General features: G+C 34.6%; 1 protein-coding gene across 2 annotated transcripts; it reads right to left on the reverse strand.

The window, feature by feature from the left end:
• Positions 1–1,349: 1,349 nt before the first annotated feature.
• LOC140892183 (receptor-like protein 4) lies at positions 1,350–8,281 on the reverse strand. Of its 2 annotated transcripts, none has more exons than XM_073300970.1 (9): positions 8,074–8,281; positions 6,879–7,958; positions 6,052–6,202; positions 5,055–5,126; positions 4,591–4,659; positions 3,701–3,769; positions 3,011–3,088; positions 2,621–2,826; positions 1,350–1,769 (listed from the first exon to the last, which is right to left on the reverse strand). In XM_073300970.1, exons 1-9 carry the CDS (start codon positions 8,180–8,182, stop codon positions 1,663–1,665), a joined length of 1,941 nt encoding a protein of 646 aa, XP_073157071.1. In that variant the 5' UTR covers positions 8,183–8,281; the 3' UTR covers positions 1,350–1,662. The 2 variants fall into 2 exon arrangements, with proteins under 2 accessions (XP_073157071.1, XP_073157080.1); XM_073300979.1 differs by having other exon boundaries at positions 8,090–8,266.
• Positions 8,282–10,977: the final 2,696 nt, after the last annotated feature.

The raw sequence follows: 10,977 nt of genomic DNA on the forward strand, positions 1-10,977 counted from the left end.
TTTTAGTGGAACGAGCGGTAAAAGGTGAAAACAAAAGATAGTGTTCATACATAAGCAATTTTTCTAGGTGTCTCAACTATTATAATATAATAGAGATATTAAACATGAAATTTAGAGTAGGAAATTATGGGCCATTTAGCTAAGAATCCTCCCATAAATGGGATTAACGCGGGGGGGTGAGGGTGAGGGGGTTGGATAACTTAGTTTGTTGATATCTTAAATAGACCAATTATGAGAATCATTTCACTACACAAAAAATGGATTGGAAAATCCAAAGTCTACATCAAGTCACACCTCCAACCCTAGCCTTAGGTATACTTATCAAATCTATGTCCTTGTCTAATTAATTAATCCTTTCAATTCTTCAAACAAAAATTCATATCATGTTTTTAAGAACGTTTATTCATCTGGTAGATATACTCTAACCGAAATATCATGTTGCGACTAAAATATCATATGCATTTAACTTGATATCACAAAATTATCGACGAATGCTTGTTATACTCGAATTCCACATAAAATTTAGAGGAAAAAAAGGGAGGAATGGTGTAAAAAGGTGAACAATAACACACACGGGCCACGGGCCCAAATGTTTGTTTCTAAAAGATGTAACAGCCATACAATAAAGCAAGTAACCAAGGGCCCGATTTTTCTGTGCATCATCGACCATTTAACATGCCAATTTGGTTACCACTTCGGGAACACACACAGCAAATGGTAAAGGCTTTTTTCTTCTTTTTTGCATTTTTTTTCGACATACGGTTTTCTATATGGAAACATTAAGTTTGAGCAATGTTTTTTTGTACATGGGACGTATGGTAATAGTAAAAAATGTTAGAAAACTATCAATACTAAGGTTCGTCTAAATACTAAAAAAACCCGACAAAATGATATCAAATATATCATAAGATATACAATGCTAATGCTGGATATTATTTTCATGAGAAGATCTAAATCGATTGTTTAACACCTACCCGTGAAGGATGAGATTCAACATCAGTGTATCATATAACATTTGTCTCAAGTTTTATAATATTATATATATAAAAAAACTATTTAATCGTTGTCTTCCAATTTATTATCACAATTTTCATCTTCCTATTCCATGAGTCTAACGGCGTTTGTGATATGATATAATCATCATGTAAGTTTTATAACATTAAGGTAGTGTTTGAGAGAGCTTCTAAAAAATACTTTTCAATTTTTCATTCACAAAAATTTGAAATTTTGTAAAGGAAAAACTTTAGAAGTGCTTCGTTGAAGCTCTCCCAATTACTACCTAAGAGTAAGACAATAAACCAAAGGACTATCCAACATCAAAACCACATGTTATCAAAGGTGATCTCCATGCAACTGAAATTGGGATTCACATTGTACAAGTATTTTCACGTATAAAAAATGGCAAAAACTTTGCAATACAAGCTACTTTACATTACTTTTTTTGATCTACTTTATGCGAGTGAACAAACCTACATGACAAACCATGTCGTTCTTCAACACCACAAAACAACTCCCTTAACACATACTTCCGGAAAAATTCGAAAGGCCCTCGAGCTGTGCATCGTTCTGAAGCAAGGAGTCAATCTGCAACTTGTATCTGTGTCTACAATTGGGGCATATATATTTTTTAAAAATATGTTTTACTCTTATTGAAGACAATGATCAATTCACATTGTACGTGGGTATGATTCCTTTGGCGTGTTGGCTTTCCATTTCAAGAGCCATCAAGGATTTTTGTCTTTGATACCTGTTTCTCTTAGCAGCAAGTGCTGCAGGAAAAGATTGAATGATGAGAAATCGCAACGCGAAACATGGTATAGAAATGAAATACCAGATAAGTTGCACTACTTTGAGTTTTGGTATAATATAAATAATAAATCCTATCCTTGAGTATTGAATAACTACAGCATCCCTTACACTTGATGTCCTTTACTGATATCAGGTGTTTCTGCAGCTAAACTTATTCTTGAGGAAAGATAATGTAATTTACGAGAACTAACGAGTACTTCCATAATCAGAAGCAAGTACTGGCTTGGCAAACATTATAACACAAATGGTAATAGATTTCACATGTAAACAAATACATAGGAACCAAAGGAAGTAGCAAAAGAAAAGAAGATTCAGTGGACCTAACCATGGAGAGGTCCAAACCAAGAATTAAACAGAATTATCCTCTAAAAATTGAAGCCAAGATAGTAGTATTTTTGGTTCCAGTGCAAAACAGAGTACTTATAGTTCAATTCCTATTCCAAGAAATTGAAAAACCAAACCAAACCAAACCAAAACTGTGGAATCCTAGGCACACCATCAACATATGTCAAAACCATCTATTTCATAGCTGGAACTGTCGGTTTTAAACTGTGACCAGACCAAATTTTTAAGTATTTGGCATATTAGGCTGAAATACAACCATCAACTGACGAGAAGCCATGAATAGGCTTAATATTTGTGACATTCCAATTTTAGATGATTAAGGATGAACGGATGAAGAAGCAAAATTGATGTTCCAGATTTCTCGGATGCGTGCAAGTGTCTCAGATCAAAGAAGAAAAGTTGGCAGTTTGAACCAACATATATACATATACACTTGCACTTGAATCAGTTTTACTTGCAAACTTACATAATAGTTCATGGGGTAGCCCAAAGTCGTAGTCATTTTGTCGCCTCCTGATGTAGCAATATATCCCGAACAGCAATCCCGAGAAAATAAAAAGACATAACAACCCTATTGCAACTTTTGCACCGGTAGATAAGCCATGCTTCCCCCAAATCAGCGAGCAGTTCGGCAAAGAAGGTACACCACATAATCCTTTATTACCGTGAAGGCTGTATAATAAATATAATCTTTTATAAATGCATACTATCTAACTTATATGATTATCAATCCAATAAAAAGTTATTTTATGTATTAATGTGTACATCTCCAACTACAGGTGTGATAACAGCAAGTTCTGGCATGTTGGAAGATATTATTATGTGAAATAAGTCTGTAGATTATGACATGACATACTCAATAGTTCCGCCATGAACCCCAATGGAGTAAATTTCTTCAGGAACTTGCCCTTCCAAAAGGTTATCATTCAACAACCTGAGCAAGAACAAAACTGCCTGATTAAGATAGAAAATCCATAGTAAATGTTTCTGCAGGTGAATGCACAATGTGCATGTATCGCACACATTACAAGTTATAGGATTTCAAAAGGAGGAGTTTTGAAGTCGGTTGTTTGTAAGACCAAGTTACAAGGCCAGACGAGAGTATTTAAACAGTTAAAGGCTAGAACAAAGATAGAACCAAATTTAAAACTGCTGATGAATGCATAGTGATCGCACATTCAACTCATAGGATTTCAAGAGGAGAAAATTCGAAGTTCGGCATTACAACTTATAAGGCAAATGAGAGTGATTGAAAAATAAAACTTAAAAGCCTCAAACAAAGATAGAACCAAATGTCAGCTATTGAACTGAAAGCTGTAAATGCCAGCAAACATTTTAAATCGTATACTAATAGGTGCCACATTGTTGCATCATATAGAGAGTCACACATGACAGACTCCTCCCCCACAATAAGTGATTCAAAAATCACACACAATTGGGCACAGAGGTTAACTGGGTAGAGGAAGCAACACATCTCGATGACATCAGAGGGGTATTAAGATATAGAATTAATCACAAACATTTGCATAGGAAGATCAAAACTTACACAATCTGCAAGCTGGCTGAGGTTAGACTGTCTGGTATATAGCCAACTAATTTATTATTTGATAAATCCCTGCACCAAAAGAGGAAAATTATAAATAAATAAGATTAGATTAGCCAAACATCAAGCAAATTTTGGCAACTGCTACTATATACTGTCATCCCATTAAGTTACGAGAGGCAAAAGGTGCACTTAATCCTGGGAAATGTAAAGCTAGGCCCAACATTCAAACAAAAGCATATGCCATATCAAAGTGAGGCAAACCTAAGCAAAAGATTCTATAATCTAGATAACTATTACATTGCATCTCACTTTGTGTAAATAATATCTATCTAAACTTAAAACGCCTTATGGGTCAAAACTTATGACATGTAATGACAGGGAAGCTCCAGAAGACGCATCTTGTTTCACCACATTCCAGAGTTCAATTCCCCAAAATATATTTCCAGAAATACTAGAACATAACCGAACATTACCTATTGTTTTAACCTGATTCAGAATTCTAGATAAAAGATTGAAAAGTTGAAAGAATATGGAAATTGTTTATTTGTTTTCCCTTAATTGCAGTTGTAACTTAGACATGGAACATTATTTAGCAGTGTCCTTAAAAAAGTAAATGGTACATTCAACAAGGTTGAGAGTGCATAACTAATATCCAGGACTATGGATCACAGTATTAGGCACGGTGATTTATGTTTTTAAATCAAGTATTGCAGCATTTAGTTAGTGTATCAACACTAGAAAAAAGTAATTTACGACCATGTAAAATTGTAAACATTGTATATCTCAGTAATATTTGAAACGTCAAGGGAATCCAACTGCATCAATGCACACACTTATCTCAACCAAATAAAATACTTCAGCCAAGAAAAACAGTTAGTATTTGGTCTTACAGTTTCACAAGAGATTTTTGACCCAACCCAGAAGGTATACTGCCTCCCAGAGAATTGGAACTCAAGTTCCTGCAAGTTTCAAACAATATCATTTAATCAAGAAGGGTACTAAAATTAAAATAAAATAATTTAAATCTCCAAACATGAACTCATCTAAAAAACTGAAAAATTTCATTGAAGCAGCAGATAGTAGTTCATATTTTGTCGCCCCATTATCCATGTTGAAATTTTTGTCAGCCTCATCAAATTTCGGGAAGAAAAATATAACGAATTTATTTGAGCTGGAAACCAAAAGCCAAATAATAAATTCAGAATACAGCATTTGATCTCATTCATCTTCTTGTGCTGTTGATTAGAAGTTTTATAGTTTTTAAAAGTATGAATTTATCACCATCATTTTCAATTTGAGCAGCAAATCATCCATCAATGTACATCTTGTAAAGAAGTTGATAGTGGACACTTACAGGCTTACCAAGTTTGTCAAAAGACTAATTTGATCACTAATATTTCCTTTCAAGCCTTGGCTCCCAAGATCTCTGAAAACAAGATAAAATCGACATTAGTTAGAATAATCCACCGGTGTGCGGCAATTAACTTATCACAGATTTTTAATATAACTTTCATGATAGTGAAATAAATTTGATGTAAATACCAGTCAGAATGAAACCAAAACACGCAAAAGATGCATGGAGGCAGAGTATTGCAATTGAATAAAAATATATGTGAGCAGGAACTAAGAACTACATTCATCAATCACTAGTATGAGATGCTGAGATGCACACGTGATAACAATGATGATAGCATTAAGAATGAAACCAAAAAAACAACATGAAAGGATCAAGAGATGTAAGTATTGTTATCTATCTATTATAAAACACAGCATTGCTGAGGTGAGTGCTAAAAGAAGAATCCCCGACAAAAACAATAGTATTGCTCATCAATAATGATGATAGCATTAAGACTGAATATAAAAAAAACCAGCATCAAGCGATCAAGAGATGTAAGAATCGTTATCTATTGTAAAACACAGCGTTGCTGAGGTGAGTGCTAGAAAGGATTCCCAACAAAAAGAATAGTATTGTTCATCAATACTGGGGATAGCATTAAGAATGAAAACGAAAAAACAACACGAAGAGATCAAGAGATGTAAGAATCGCCATTTATAGTAAAAAACAGCATTGCTGAGGTGAATGCTAAAGAAGAATTCCCGACAAAAGCAATAGCTTAGTGCATCAATAATGAAGATATATTTAGATGAGCATATCAAATCATTCATTCTATTTTATAACTACAAGTCTACAACCAGTCAAGAGCGTATGATTAAATTCAAGATGCTGCCACTGAGTAAATCAGTCAAGGCATTCAAAAACTAGCTTACAAGCCATTCAAGACGCACAAACAACTTTCTGCATGCATCATTCCAAAACTATAAACAACTTCACAGAGAGACAAAACACTTACATTTGGGAGATGACAAGGGCAGAATTATTTTTAGTGGGGTGACATGTAACACCCTCCCAAGCATCCCAAGAGGTAGGGGCACAAGGATCTCCATTCCAACCCATTCTATCAGGTATCCGCAGAGATTCCTTCAGAGCTCTCATGGCAACAGCTGGAAGAAGAAGTCTCAAACTATCACCAAAAGTTGTTTTTGCATTGTGGTCTAAATGCTATGTATACAAGCACTTAAGATCAATTTCTTCATGCATTTTCCTATGTCTCAATCACTACAAAATTCACCCCTTTTCAAACTGCAAACTCACTCCTTTCCCCAAAAACTTAATTTAGCCATACAAGAATCCTATGCTTCAAAACTGCAACATATATTCCTCCAGTATAATAGCTTATACATGATGATCAATATAATCAATATTTAAAATAAGAAAAATAAGGGCAGAGAAGAAGTAATGTTCATTGTGCTCCACTGCCTCTAGAGTAGTACCGCAGTAAAGAAAATAAGATCCCTAATTCCCAACTAGAAAGAATTGAACTAATATGTACAAAATTCAGTATCCCAACCACCACCATTTCAATTCCCAACTAGAAAGAATTGAACTAAATTGTACAAAATTCAGTATCCCCCAACCACCACAACTTCGCCGGTCTACCATAAACTGATGGTTATTGCAATAACTATAACCAATTATACTAAAACATCGAGCACAAAAATGATGATCATGGAAAAACATCAAAATAAACATAAATACATACACACATATATACATGTATATATATGTGTGTATATATGTTTGTGTGTGTGTGTGTGTGTATAAAGGAAACACACCTACCCTGGTCGGAAACAGTTCTGATATCAACTGGAACAATTGCATAATTCTCGAGCCCACAAATAATAGGCGCACCCACCACCGACTCCAGCCTCACCCTCAAAGTGGTACTACTCAAATTCTTGACTACATAGCTCCAATCATATGCAGCAAATCCCCCAACCTCCTTATACAAATCCACTCTATTCACATTCTCCCCGTTTACAATCACATCAAACACCCTCTGCCCCACATTTGTTACATTCACATCTATCTCAGCAAAATGGAACCACAGCAAGTAATCAAGCTTGGCATCTACCTGCAGTTCGTACTCCAAAGCTCCACCTTCGTTTCCTGATGCCGTTACAGCTGTTTTATAAAGCTTTTCGGGGAAATAATTCGGGCTCTTTTCCACACCAGCAATGTTTTGAAAGGTGAAAATCGGTTGAATTGTGGCTCCGTTAGGAATAGATACTGATGGTACGCGGAATTTAGCATCAGACTGCCATGTTCGGCCAAAGACATCTGTATCATTGCTAAATCCAGGTCCCCATTGATCCGACACGGATGAAAACCTGCCGTAGTTAATTAAGATGTAATCACTCGAATTATTTGAGTTATTAAAAGGGTACGCATTTGTGTCAATTTGTGTCAATTCAATAGACCCAACAACCGGAGAATCCGTGGCGATGCTGTAAAAGCAAAGATCGAAAATGGGTTCCTCATGATAAAAGAAGAGATCCGAATAAGCCCCAGATCTCGAAACCGATTCCTGCCACGGAGATCGCCATGAAAAGACTACAGAACCCTCAACAGAAACATCAAAGGACGGAGACTGAGACTTCCCGTCGTAGTTATCGTAGACAGTGAACGTACGCAGGAAGTAGCGGCTGAAGCCGGCGTTGATGGGTATGGAGTAGCAATTCTTCTTACCAGATGAAAAGGGGAAGTACCGGAGAGTTTTCTCTTGCTGGTGGATGAAGAGGAGCGGCTCGGAGACGACGGACGCGGCACCGGCCGAATAGAAGCGGTCGGAGACCCAATCGGTATGGAAATCGTCGGTGCTGTTGACGAGGCCGCCGCAGTCAATGTGCAAGCTGTAGTCTGCGTAAAAGCGGCAAAGAAAAAGAGAGTGAGCTGCATAGTTAATAAATGGAAGCAGAAATTGAAGTGACAAGTGATAAGTAGGTGGTGGCAGTTGAAATAGATATTAACAAACGATGTAGCAAAGTTACTGAAAGGGGCGGCGGCGGCGGAGTGGAGGAGGAGGAGGAGGAGAAGAAGGGACATTGCAGGTGGGTGTCAACGTTTTGTCTTCTGAGCAACATTTAAGGAGAAAAGTGAGCGTTTGTGTGTGAAATACATGGCGGGATTAGCGGACAACCCCATGGGGACAAAAATGGAACCAAAAGGTTGCTAGTAAACGGAATGACGATGACCCCACCCACACACAAGCATATTATATACTAATATGAACACAAAACAACTTTCTGTTTTATCTCTATACATAAATTGAGTCGATATGATTCATATATAAGTTCATGAGAAAAATCTAATTTTTATAATAGTCATGTTACATTATTATAATTAGCTATATTTTTTTATTATTATATACTAGTACTAGTATGAACACAAAACAACTTTCATCTTATCTTTATACATAAATCGAATCGATCTCGTTCATATATCAATTCATGAGAAAATTTAATTTTTATAATAGTTATGTTACATTATTATAATTAGCTATATTTTTTATTAAATCGATAACTATTCGATCCCATAATAACATAATAAATTCTCAATCTTTTAAATTTAATAGAGTTTGATCACAATAGATATTATCAGTCATTATTATTAATTCTATGTATCTAGTCAATTATAATGTAGTATATTAATACGTACATGATTATATATTTAATTTGGATTCATCATACAATTAGCAGCGTTCGATCATAATAGATATTAACAATCATTATTAATTCTATGAATCTAGCTTATCATAATGTAGTGTGTGTCTATATATATATATATATGTGTGTTTTTGGATAAATGAGATCCTACATGTACAACCATACATGCATGGTCTCAATGAAGATTTAAGGGTTGAGATCTATTAATACATGTGAGTAGGGGTGGTTTGGTACGGTATACCACATACCGTACCGAATACAGCATACTATACCGAAAATTTCGATACCGAAATTTTCGATACCGATACCGTACCGAAAATTTCGGTATACCGACATGTAGGTATACCGAAATTTCGGTATGACATAAATCCATATCGATACCGTATCGAATATCGAAATTCGGTACGGTATCGGTATGATACCGTGTATACCGATTTTTTATACTGTTTTTTTAAAAAAAATATATCGGTATACACGGTATCATACCGATACCGTGTATATCGATTTTTTTCCGGTATATCGAAATACCAAAAATTCGAAAATCTTATACCGTTAACGATACCGAAAATTTCGCCGAAATTTAAGGTATACCGAAATTTTTGATATTTTCGGTTTTTTTTTCGGTACGATAAATGCGGTATGACGGCATTTCGGTATTTTTTGCCAGCCCTACATGTGAGTCCCACTATTTTTTCATTGGACCTCATATATATTGATAAATCTTCATCCTTAAATATATCATTGGAATAGTACCTATAAATGTAGGATAAAATTATACGTATTTTGTGTCTATGATATGATTATACAGAGAAATCAGATTGATCATACAATTGGTAAGCTCATTAATTACCATTATATCCTTACTATAAAAGTTTGTCTAGCTTCTATATTTAGGGATGTCAATGGGTCGGGTCTAAACCCGGACCCGCATTGAAACGGCAGGTGGAGCGGGTTTAGACCCGACCAAACGGGTCCAAATGCGGGTCTTGGGCGGGTCCCAGTTTGGCCGAATCCGCCCCGTAAAAAATATATATATATATTAAATATAAATATAAATATAAAATATATATGTATATATATTAATAATACATAATTATATAATTTATATTACATAATCAAAACTTTATCTCTAATTTGAGTTTATAATATTTTTGGATTTTAATAATTTTAATATATTATGATATTTTTAATATGAAAATATATTATTATGATTTTTCTTTTGTTATTAATTATTAATTAAATAAAAAATTTTATATTTTAACTTGTAATAATATTTTTTTGTTCTAAATATTATTAATATAAATTTGAAAAATAAATTTAATGATGGTTTGCTAATTTTTTAACTTATTTTATTTTTTTATTTAATAAAATTTAAATTCTATTTAATTTTGCCGGTCCAACAAGTTTAACTCGGATTGAACCCGCCGGGTTCACGGGGCAGGGCGGGGTGGGTCCACGAGGAGGCGGGGCTGGTCTCAGATTTACCTAAACCCGACTCGAACCCGCCCTGTTGCCATTCCTATCTATATTATTATTATTTTTATGTTGCCTATATAAGTAAACTATATTAAAATGGTTTGTCCCAAATGATTAAGTTTGGAACACGCGCACACACACACAAATATATATATATATATATATATATTTTGTTCTTTTACGCTTATAGATAGATAGATAGATATAGATACTCACTCTAGCAAAATTGAGGTGCTATCACTTAAATGAATATTTAATTTATTTATACAATTTAAATAAATCAGTTAATATTAACTAGATGACATGGTTTAAGGATGATAATGGATCAAGTTCAGTGCAATTTTTTTTTTAATGTAACGTGGGAACCCGCAGCCGCTACTTTCGATGCGCACTGGGTAAACCCCGAACTAACGCAATAGCCTGCAAACTACGTTAGCCAGATAACCAAGACTCGTTTCTTCCCATCTGAATCTAAACTCATACTGGTCCAAAGTCCAAACCCATACCTAAAAGTTAATGAATTTTATCGATCAATCCTTTTTTTTAACAGTAAAACTTGTAAACTTTTATTAAGAAATATTATTCGTTACAAACTCAACAAACCAATGAGAATACTCTTCATTCACCCAAACAAAAGGTGAATCGAGAGGTAGAAGCAAAATAATAATAATAATAATAATAACATCAACAACAACAGAATGTCCTACAATATTCGTCGATCTAAGTTCATGGATTAA

The sequence above is a fragment of the Henckelia pumila genome, chromosome 1 (assembly GCF_033568475.1).
Source record: "Henckelia pumila isolate YLH828 chromosome 1, ASM3356847v2, whole genome shotgun sequence".
Taxonomy (NCBI): domain Eukaryota; kingdom Viridiplantae; phylum Streptophyta; class Magnoliopsida; order Lamiales; family Gesneriaceae; genus Henckelia; species Henckelia pumila.

Coding starts and splice junctions, on each gene's coding strand:
- LOC140892183 (XM_073300970.1), bottom strand. CDS start 8,182: ATGTTGCTCAGAAGACAAAACGTTGACACCCACCTGCAATGTCCCTTC. Junction 7,959..8,073: donor TTCAGTAACTTTGCTACATC/GTTTGTTAATAT, acceptor GCTTTTACGCAG/ACTACAGCTTGCACATTGAC. Junction 1,770..2,620: donor GCTACCCCATGAACTATTAT/GTAAGTTTGCAA, acceptor CTTTTCCTGCAG/CACTTGCTGCTAAGAGAAAC.